This window comes from Colletotrichum aenigma, assembly GCF_013390185.1.
Source record: "Colletotrichum aenigma strain Cg56 chromosome Unknown KSG_Cg56_contig06, whole genome shotgun sequence".
NCBI classification, from domain to species: domain Eukaryota; kingdom Fungi; phylum Ascomycota; class Sordariomycetes; order Glomerellales; family Glomerellaceae; genus Colletotrichum; species Colletotrichum aenigma.
The window spans coordinates 2,789,703-2,800,747 of NW_023500912.1; the positions used below are offsets into that span (position 1 = coordinate 2,789,703).

The window sequence follows — 11,045 nt, forward strand, 5'->3', positions numbered from 1 at the left end:
TTGGGGGGGGGGGGGGGGGGGGGGGGGGGCAAACAGTAACGTAGACTGCGCGACACATCTAAAAATGCGAAAATAGCATTTCAGTACAAATCGCATAGATTCCGAGCCTGGACCGGCGTTTCTGCGTCTGACGAGAACCTCATTTCCTTCCTCAGCGGAAAGTGAGTGAAGTCGCCGAGATTCACCGAGCACGACGACATTGTCTCACGATGTGAAGCAGGGCTTCGGAGCCTTTTGTCTCGCAGGAGCAGCGATTGCGGAGACGGCTCGTTCGATTTTGATCTCCACATGTGCGGGCACTGCCAGGTTGCGGTTTGCCAGGCCGGCCGGAGAAGGTGAAGATGCGCGACGGGAAGAGGTCGGGATTTATTGCTACATTCGAACAGGAAAGCAAGGGCTTTCAGCAACAGACGCAGCAGTACCAACCAGCAATTCGCATTGCAAAAGTCTAAGAACCGCTGACCATCAAATTGATAGCCACTGGCTCTTGAATAGCGCAATGGAGCCCGAACCTCCAGCACCGTTTATTAAATCCATGATTCATGAAAGAGACGAATGAAACGAATGAACAGGTGGCAAGTCGGATGTTGTATTGTCGGCGACGTGAAGGAGCAGCATCTGACCATGTCTGTTCCGCCCGCACGTCTGTCCCGAGCTCTTTTGTCACATGCAAGTGCTTCTGCTCCGTCTCTGTCCTGGGCTGTCCAGCGCTGCACGGCTATCCGTACCTGCCTGCCTCGAAGTACCTACTCCAACTCCAGCCCCCAAATGCCCCCCAAATATGCCCCAGAACGGAGGGGGGAAAGGGTAGTACCTTACGTGGGAGGCACGGAGCAGAGGCGGAGAGAACTCGTCCTTCACAAGTGTGGAGGACAAGCTGGAAGACTGAGTGGTCGCCCGGCAGCCAGGCTGAGCCGAAAAGAGGGGACGGCAATGCAGGTGACAGGCTGGCCGAGCTGGGGAAAGTGCCAGTGGGAGTGGAAGATCCTCGGTCAGGTGCTAAAAGTTCCGGACCGGCATCATCTGACCTGATGCACTTGGGAGAATGTGTGGGGGAAGAGGCTTGTGTGGGTGAGACTACCTTAGTGTGTCTGTAGCCCGTGAAGAGAGGGGGCAAATAGGTGCTCGATGCAGCCGCAATGCCTCTAGTGTTGGTGCATTGTTTAGATCGCGTCTGCAAGGAGGCTGGAGAGAAGGGTTTGGGAAACTGTCCCGTCTCCAATGGGCGGTGGCGTTGAAGACTATCAAGATTCACCTGTTCACCGCAAAGACGGGGGTTCTTCTGCATCGTTTTTGACACTAGGCATGACATTTGGTTGGCCTTTTGGCGTGACGGGAGCCATGGCGGTGGGGACAGGAAGCCTGTGCTCGCTGTAAGAGGTGACGGCGTGACGGGATGCCTCCGGTAATTGGGAACCTTGGGACGCATACACAGACAGCGCAGCGGCTTTCGCCTCCGCTTGGGATAAAGCATGAGCGTCAGCGTGACCACGAGCATGACCGTGACCGACAACCTTCACATGTCAGAATGGAAGAGCCTGAAACTGTCAAAAAAAAAAAAAAAAATTCTTCGCGGCCTTCCACGCCAACGTGGTCTCAATTGCCTTGTGAAAGTCGGGTGGCCCGTCAGAGCTAACCTAAAGCTCAACGGCACGCCTCAAGTCGACGACGGGTCGCCACGGATACGGATAGGGGACTCGTCGAATTGCCATCTGCCATCCCTCCTCCAGCCACGGGCATCGACCGACCGTAGGGTACTCGCTCGCTCACTGTAGCACTCTAGCCGGCTCTCTTTCCAATCCGTCTCCTACCGCTGGTCGTCGTGGCCAGCTTCCCCAGCAACAACAGCAAGACAGATCCAGTCCAGTGCATGCCGTAGTCAGTTTCCTGTTGCGTACCCCGTATCGCGGCCCCGTAGGAGCTTCAACAGTTTTGGTGTTCCCCCCCACACTTCCCCCAGTTTTGCTCTTCGCGGTCCACCACCGAAAGGAGCGAAGCCAGGTACTACTCGGCCAGAATTGCTGCGAGAGGCAGAGGGCCCCTTTACGCCTGCTGCTGCGTCGTCAAAAATATTTATAAAACCTCCTCAGCCGGAGTCAATTGCCTCGTGTGCGCAGGCTGCTGTTGCTTCCCTTCTGTCCAGAATCTGTGTTTTCCGGTTGCATCCCATTGTCTCTTTGTCCGACCTGCTGCTGTCCCTGTAAGTACCTGATCCGAATCCACCGCTGGACTGCCTTACCAACTCGCGCATTCTTACTGGCACGTCGCGACGGGTGACGCCAATCTGCCCCAGACGGCACCCCAGCCCAGACCCAAACTGGCCCCAAACCCGCTAGCACCACGGCGGGCGGCCCAGTCGAGTCCCATGAAAATCCCCAGTGCTAATCCCCCTGTTCCCTCCCAGGCGCTTCGACCTCGGCTCACGACTCGCCGTGTCAGCACCGCACCGCACCGCACCGCCGGACCAGCACCACGCCCAAGGCCGCAGCAACACACCCTTTGTTTGCAAGGTACTCGGTACGCATACACCGTACCTTTCTGGCCCTGTCGTGAGGTACCTCCATCGTCCCTCGGCGTAGCTTAGACACGAAGGCGACTGGGACGCTCCTCTCACACGCTCTCGTCCATCTCCCCGTTTTCTTCTTAAACCTCGACCTCCATAAACTCTCCTCCCTTCCCCCCACAAACTTCATCTTCGCCATCTTCTTTGTTGATTCTCCATCCTTTCTCTTGGAGCGCATCTGTACACATCAATCAACATGGCACCCAGAGTTATCGTCGTTGGCGGTGGTCGTAAGTGGCATCTCTCTCCAACCTCGCTCTCGAACGTGCCGTCACATGCTAACGTGTGTTCTCAGTTTCCGGCTTGAGTGCCGCGCACACCATCTACCTCGCTGGTGGCAACGTTGTTGTTCTCGACAAGCAGGGTAAGTCTCACGCTGCGCACCGCGAACAGTCGCAATACTGACTCCGTCGCAATCAGGCTTCTTCGGAGGAAACTCCACAAAGGCCACCTCCGGTATCAACGGTGCCTTGACCCGCACACAGGTCGACACCAAGATTGCCGACAGCGTCAAGCAGTTTTACGATGATACGTTGAAGTCTGCCCGTGACAAGGCCCGCCCCGATCTCATTAAGGTCCTCACATACAAGTCCGCTGCTGCCGTTGAGTGGCTTCAGGATGTCTTCAACCTGGACCTCACCCTCGTTTCGCGGTTAGGGTAAGTTTGCATGCTGCGCGCCCCTCGCCGCAACAGCTACTAACTTCTCATCAGTGGTCACTCCCAGCCCCGTACACACCGTGGTCACGATGCCAAGTTCCCCGGCATGGCCATCACCTACGCTCTCATGCAAAGACTCGAGGAACTCGCCGAGACCGAGCCCCACCGAGTCGAGATCATCAAGAAGGCCCGCGTCACCGGCCTTAACAAGGAGGGAAACACCATCACTGGTGTGAACTACGAGTTCGGCGGAGAGGAGCAGAGGCTCGACGGCCCCGTCGTTCTTGCCACTGGTGGCTACGCCGCTGACTTCGGCGACACCTCTCTGCTGAAGCAACACCGTCCCGATACCTTTGGCCTCGCCACCACCAACGGCTCCCACGCCACTGGTGATGGCCAGAAGATGGTCATGGCCATCGGTGGTAACGGTATTGATATGGACAAGGTCCAGGTCCATCCTACTGGTCTGGTCGACCCCAAGGACCCCGGTTCCAAGTGGAAGTTCTTGGCTGCTGAGGCTCTTCGTGGTGAGGGTGGTCTCCTGCTGAACGCTGACGGTGACCGTTTCTGCGACGAGCTTGGCCACCGTGACTACGTCTCCGGTATGATGTGGAAGGAGAAGGACAAGAACAAGTTTCCTATCAGACTTGTCCTCAACTCCAAGGCCTCAAACGTTCTTGACTTCCACACTCGCCACTACTCTGGCCGTGGTCTGATGAAGAAGATGAGCGGCCAGGACTTGGCCAAGGAGATTGGCTGCTCGCCTGACCACCTCCAGAAGTCCTTCCAGACCTACAACGCCATCGCTGATGGCAAACAGAAGGACCCTTGGGGCAAGAAGTTCTTCCACAACCTGCCTTTCGACATCAACGACACCTTCCACGTCGCCGTTATGGAGCCCGTCCTCCACTTCACCATGGGAGGTATCGAGATCAACGACAAGGCCCAGGTCCTTAACTCTGAGCAGAAGCCCTTCGACGGCCTCTACGCTTGCGGTGAGCTGGCTGGTGGTGTCCACGGTGCTAACCGTCTTGGTGGTTCCTCTCTTCTTGGCTGTGTCGTCTACGGCCGTGTTGCCGGTGACACTGCCAGCAACTACCTCTTCCAGCAGGCCCTCAGCGGCGCTGGTGGTGCTGCCGCCCGTATGGGACAGATCTCGCTGCACCTCGACCCTGCCCAGCCTGGCCGTCTGACGATCGACTGGAACAACGCCGGCGGTGCTGGTGGCCAGGGCATCCCTGCCCAACAGACCACCTCGGCGGCAGGCCCCACACCCGTCCAGAACGGACAGAAGGCCGACAAGCCCAACGACCCCAAGAAGTTTACCATTCCCGAGAAGGAGTTCTCCATGGAGGAGGTCGCAAAGCACAACACAAAGGAGGACCTGTGGGTCGTCGTTAAGGGCGTTGTGATGGATCTCTCCAACTGGTTGGAGGAGCACCCCGGTGGTCCTCAGGCCATCATGAACTTCATGGGTCGTGACGCGACTGAGGAGTTTGAGATGCTGCACGACGACGAGGTCATTCCCAAGTACGCACCACAGCAGGTGATTGGCCGCGTCAAGGGCCAGGAGCCAAGCTTGGAGCTGTAAGTACTAGGATGACGGACGTTTTAACGATGGCATTGGCTTGGGTAAAATAGTGATAACCGGAGTACTGGGTGCGCATTGGCGCACTTTTGATTTGGGCATTTTCTTCATGAGTAGTCACTATCGGGATTGTATTCATAGATACATTTTGTAGTCTCTTGGATCCAATGGAACTCCATACTTCTCTGTTCACAACCTTGTTGCTCATCTCTTCGCACGCGACTGTCACGTAGTAACCCTAGCCATGCCGGCGCCAAGTCAGTTGACTCTTCACGTGCATGCCGATGCCGGCATCCGGGTGTTCCGCCTTTCTTTCGGCCGACTGATTCCCCACTGACCAAATCGCGGCACATTTCCCCCCGAATCGCGTCACTATTCCCCCGAAAACCCGAGCCGCGACCGCTCACCACACGCAGCAAAAAAAAGAAACAGGAAATGGTCCCGGAAGCCAGCCCGTGCAGATATATACTCAGTTTGACGGTGTCAAGAGCAAGGCGTTGTGCCTCACCATTTCGATTAGGCAAGGTCAATCAAGTCTCAGAACTCCCGATGGCCGTGCCTGGAGGAGCAGGAGGTGGTCTACACTGGCCGCTTCGTCAACGTCGCTTTCACGGGCGAAGCAGCGCAAATAATGTGCTGTGTGGTTTGAGGATTTGGGTTGACGAATGACGCGGTGCTGATGACCTCATGAACCCTTGGTGAACTAAGGCATACCTTCTTGGTGACTGGTCATAGAGAGATCCGTCCTCCCGGCGACCTGGTCTAGATTTATGGAAACATCTGAGTGCCCTACACATCAAATTAACGATCAATAGCCACTTGGCGCAATAGGAGGAACCGCCCAATCTCCTTGTGTCTGCGCTGCTATTTTTACTATGTATTTAACACACTCATGCAGAAGACCGGTAGAAGCAGTAATAATAGCGGCGACGACGACGACCGTAAGGTAGAAGATGGCATAGTCAAAGTAGTTGTTGTAGCCCAGGAAAGATGGGCGGTCTATCGTAGAAAGCCTTTAGTTTAGTGTGAAGTAGTGAAGAGTCAGGTCGATGGGTGACATGGACATTTGTTCTGACTAGAACTGTGCACGCAAGCCGAGTTGCAGAGGCTGTCACTGAATATCATGAAGTAGGGCCTATATACCTACTGTCACACGTGTGCTACTCGGACGAAAAATGTTGTGTCGTGTACATCAAGGGTAGATTTTTAATATTCTGATGACGGAATTCACTCGCGCTTTTCTTTTGGCACACAAAACTAGCTTCATTGATGGAGGAAGACAAAAATGAATTGCGACTGCATCGAACTGATTCCCCCACGTCATTCGACAACGCTCCGTTCCCCTCCGGACTCTCATTTTCTAGCCGCAGATGTGGAGAAGTTGAGATAGAAAAAGTTGAAAAACTGCCATTGAAAATTGTGCGTACCGGCTTGCTGTTCTAGTGGTATCATCTTCTGTGTGTAACAACCCGCAACGTAAAAAAGAAGAAACAGCAGACAAGGTATTAGCGACTAATTACTGAGAAGCCTAGATCCGGCCAGGGACCCGGTGAAGCCGGAGACATCCGTTTTTATCTCGAAGAATTAGAGACCGGAAGAAATGGTGCTTTTCTCGTGATGGGGGTGGCGATGCGGGAGTCATTCAAAGAATCGCAATAAACTGAAAATCAAATCGTTCGGCCTCATATCGGGCCCGTCAATCTATCGGCGGATGGGAGGAGGTGTGCGGGCGCCCGGGGCGGTGGAGTTCTCCATGTTGCCCGTGAGCTCCGCAACCCGTGCCTTGATGCGTGCGACGCGAGACTCGATTGCTGCAACAGTGTCAGTTGGCTGGTGATTGGATACCCGGTAACATGATTGCACTTACTCTCTTCTCCGCTGGTGTCGTCGTCACCATCAGTGGTCTTGCTGTATCCACCCCGACTCTGCTCTTCGCTCTGGCGCTGGGCCGCACGCTCTGCAGCATTCTTGCGGATTTGCGCCCATCGATCCTGCGCCTGGGGGCTTCGGGACCCATCAGTCGGGGACACGGGTGAGACGGGGGACATCTTCGCGGGCGGTTCGGGCGTCTTGTGTCTCGCGATGGGGGGAGGAGCCGCGTCATCATCATCGGAATCGTCGGGCACGAACGCGGGCTGCTCCTGGAGGGGACCCTGATCGAAACGGGAAAATTCGGTGTGAGCCTCGTTGGCGTCCTCGGTATCGATGCGAGAGAGCGATTCATCAACCGACGGCTCATACTGCGGCTCGTGAGCTTGGGTCTCAACAGGGGCTGGCTGGGGCGCCTCCATCGGCGTGGCGTAAGCCTCGATAGGTGTTGGTGTGGGAAGGTTGGACTCAGTGGCAGTGGGCTGGGGAACGGGAGACGGAGCGTGTCTTGGCGGTTCGGGAGTTGCTGTTTCGCGCTGAAGCATACCGTTCACATCCGCGGCGGCGTTCTCAGGGAGCTTGGAGTTCCGGTTCTTGTTACGACCAAACAGCTTTCGCAGGCCGCCACCGCCAGTCTTTTCCTTGTGAAGCTTCTTCTGCTTCTTGTCCTTGGGGCTGGTGTCCGGTTCCGGCGTGAACATATTTTCGCGGCCCAGGTCGAAAGAGTCCTTCGGCGGGGGCATCGGCGAGCTTCGTCCGCCTGAGTCGAATCGTTCGGCGGGCTGGAGGCCACTCGGTGTCTCAGTATCCCTCTCGATGGGCGCGGGCGGTTCGTCGTTGTGTTGGGACGGCAGCGGCGAGGGTGTTCGGGGGATGCCTGGCGAGTTCATGGTCAATGGCGAAGGCTGAGGTTGTAAAGAAGGTGACTTTTCCGGAACTTCAGGGCGAAGCTCGTCACCATTGGCGTGGCCGTTCGTGTACTCGTTTTGGCCGTGGCTTCCATTTCTCTGCATTGTGGAAACTCCGATACCGCGACCAGCAGTGTTGTTTGCGAGATAGGCCTCCCGAATCGCCTCCTTGTCGTATTTGTTTGCCCACTTCATTGCCGGAGAAGCTTGCTTCATGATATCGGGCTGGAGAGTCATCACGCTAGTAGTCTTCTCCATGGCCGATGCATCATTGCGTCCTCGGCGTGCTGCGAGTATTTGCTGCTGCTTCAGTTGTTGCTCCTGTTGCTGACGCGCCTGGAGCTGTGCGGCAGCTGCCTGGATGCGAGCTTGTTGATCTGGACCAATGCTCGACTTGCTGACATTTGGGTCCTCCTTCTTGCTCCCCTTCTCCAAGGCGTGCTTTCCAGTCGACTTGCGGCGGTTGACGCCCTTGTTACGTCTGGTCCAGCTGAAAAAGCCCTTCTTTTCGGCAATGTAGGCGCCTTCTTGAGGTTCAGGGGCAGCTCCGGCCACCATCTCTTCCATGACAAGCCATCTTCCAGACCGAATGGCGGTCTCGATGACGGCACAGCGGCCGAAGGCTGACTTTCTTTCCGGCGTCTCCTCAGGAGCAAGACTGCTCATCCAGACCCACCAGAACGCTTCATCCAGGTCGAAACGTGCTATGCTTGCCAATTCACCGGGCTCCAGACGATCCGATTCGAGTCTAGGGTTGTGGGATTGAGAACTTCGTTGGCGGACAGCTGTCTCAATTGGCGGCAGCACCTTATCGGGCGGCAAAAGCATGTTAGGGTTGTTCGGGTTGTCATCAACAAAGCCCGATGACAGGAAGTCTGCCCAAGACGGTGTGGTTGGTCGGCCAAGACCAACGTTTCCAGCTGCCGGTGTCGTCCTCAAGCCCTGCGGCTTGCGAGCGGCGGCGGCCGCTTCCTCGTCATCGTCCTCATCCTCGAGAGCACTGGTAAAGCCAATGTCTTCGAAACGTGACCAGGAGGCATCGCGCAAGCTGGTGGAGTGCTTGGAGCTAGACACTTGGGACTGGTTGGCCGAAGAAATCGCCTTCAAGACACGGCGGCACTCTTCGGTAAGGGCCTTGACGGGATCCTCGTACTCGGAAAACTCTCGCAGAGCTCGATCTTCGTCACGATACTGGAAATGGTTTGCCCTCCTCAAAAGGGCGAAAGGCGTTGGGGAAACTGCGTCGACAATCATGACCACCTTGTAGGTGGAGGACTGCATCAGCGAGGGCTTCTGAGGGGGGTACTCGGTTTCCTGCAAGAGCTTCTGTAGTGACATGGGCAACATGGAGATGCTGCCTTGGGAAGGCTTCTGGGGAGCGAGCGACCTGAGGTATGCGAAGAACAGATGGCTCGTAGCATCGGCGGCGCTGTAGCGTGTTAGCGCTGACGATTCGCAATTGCAAAATTTATACTCACCTCGCCCATGACTTATAGCCACCCTCAAAGCCGCTGCCCGTATCTTTGTGCTCAAACGCCCACCATGCACCCATACGAGAGAGCTTGCGGCCACCCAAACCGTTCATCTTTCCATGAGCTGCAATCGCGGAAAGAAGGTCGAAAAAGTCGAAAATGATACATGATCGGGCGCCGTTGTCGACACTGAGGGGGATGAATGTCTTGAACGAGTCTCTCGCCATGTTCGAATCTGGAAGGCGCATGAGCCACTGTCGTATGGCACGGGGTGGCTGATCCTTGTGTGCGACTTACCTTGCTCGCCAACTTTGAACAATTCATACGCATCCCAACCAACAACACCACCCGGCAATCTGCTCCAACACCATTTTACAACGCCGGCGATGACCTCGATGGTGTTAGCACGACCCAAGGGACCTCATTCTCAAGACACATACCATGGGTTCGGTCATGCGAAGCTCTTGCGACAAGAACTCGCCGCGAAGCGGTTGATTGCCATCGAAGAAATGGCGGATGAAGGTACGGACAGCACTAGGGTCCGAGGTGGGACGGAATGGAAGGAGCAGGAAAGGGTGGTCCAGAGCTAGAGACGGAAGGTAGCATGTCAGTTTTGCAGTCGCGATAGGTCGCATTGGGCACAAAGATTGATGCGTGCACATGCAAGATATGCAAGAAGGTCGTACCTCGAGCCTTGAGCTCCTCAGTGCAGCGTCTGATCAGGTCCTGAATCTCCTCGGGTTCGACCGTCTTTCGTGTATAAGCGTCGTCCCATCGTGGCTTCGCGGGGAGATGGTCGGCAGGATCGAAGTTCGCGCCCTTCTTCTTCTTGGTCGCACCGTCTTTGCCCTTGAGGCGGGAAAACAGGCTGGGCATTTTTGCGGTGAGAAATCGCCTTCAAGAAGACGACTGTTTGTTGAAGCGGGGGGAGGCGCGCGGCATTCGAAGAGCGGACGGAGAGGTCGACGAAGTCGTCGTGGCTGCTGCGTCGACGAGGGGTCGGAGACCGTTAAAGGGATCTGAGACACGGGGAGCCAAGATGATCAAGGTTGCGGATTCGCCTCGCCTCGGGTAGTGGGAATTGGTGGGGGAGTCGCGAAAGATGCGCGATAGGGGGGCGAGGAGGAGTAGGTATCGTCGACGGAGGACGGTGTTGCGCGTTTGTCGAAAGTCAATAATACGGCGTTGTTGCAGTTCCCCACGCAGACACTCCGCTAGGAGATTGCGGCGAAAGGGAAAAGAGAAAGAGATTCGAGGGTATATGGGGAAAGAACCGAGATTCTAAGAAACGAAAGTAATTCTCCAGCAAGGGAAAGCGAGAGGAGGAGAAAGGAAAAAGGTGTGGCTGTGGTGTTGACTGCCGGGCTGCTTGGGCAAGAACCAAAAGAAAGAGGCAGCTTCACTCTCTTTCTCTCTCTCTCTTTCTTGGGTTCAGGGGCGGGCGAACAAGCGGCGGGCTATTAATTGGAGAAAGCGGGAAATGGTAATATTTGGGGGGGTCCCCTGGAGGCTTGGCTCCCGCGCTCTTCCTGCTGGTGCTTGTCTCTTTCTTTTTTTTTTCTCTCTTTGCTTTTGCTTGCTGTATTTTTTTCCTTCTGCTTTTGATCTGGCTCCCCTGTCTGCGTCTCTGTGGACTGAAGTATCTTTTGTGTGACGGTCACAGCAGACGGGTACCTGAGGGCGACCCCGAGGTGGCAGCCGAATAGGGGATAGCGGCAATGCAGCGGTTTAGGGGAGGCTTCCAGTCCGTGGGTCGCGGGTGTGGGTCGTGGGACTCTGTGCTCCGTGCAGAGGTGCAGCAGTGCTGCGTGCAAGTGGTGACTGCAGCGGTGGTGTGCAGCAAAAGGCGGCGGCAGCAGCAACAACAGCAGCAGCAGCCTCCACTGGGATCTTGTTTGAGGGGCTTTTGGCGGCGTATGGTAGGCTCGCAAGTTCTCTGGGCCGTTGTTTGACCTCTCGACCGAGGGCAGGTTCTCGGGTGATGCTA

General features: G+C 56.0%; 2 protein-coding genes across 2 annotated transcripts; one reads left to right on the forward strand and one right to left on the reverse strand.

Moving 5' to 3' along the window:
• Nucleotides 1-2,759: 2,759 nt before the first annotated feature.
• osm1 (Fumarate reductase) lies at nt 2,760-4,812 on the forward strand (the record flags this gene model as incomplete). Its single annotated transcript, XM_037325038.1, has 4 exons — nt 2,760-2,793; nt 2,859-2,927; nt 2,984-3,221; nt 3,276-4,812. 4 exons carry the CDS (start codon nt 2,760-2,762, stop codon nt 4,810-4,812), a joined length of 1,878 nt encoding a protein of 625 aa, XP_037177256.1.
• Nucleotides 4,813-6,510: 1,698 nt separating this feature from the next.
• MSB1 (Morphogenesis-related protein MSB1) lies at nt 6,511-9,934 on the reverse strand (the record flags this gene model as incomplete). The annotated part of the gene is made up of 6 exons (XM_037325039.1): nt 6,511-6,620; nt 6,677-9,015; nt 9,065-9,293; nt 9,356-9,449; nt 9,499-9,644; nt 9,745-9,934. The coding sequence occupies 6 exons, from the start codon at nt 9,932-9,934 to the stop codon at nt 6,511-6,513; spliced, it is 3,108 nt and encodes a 1,035-aa protein (XP_037177257.1).
• Between the last annotated feature and the right edge of the window lie 1,111 nt (nt 9,935-11,045).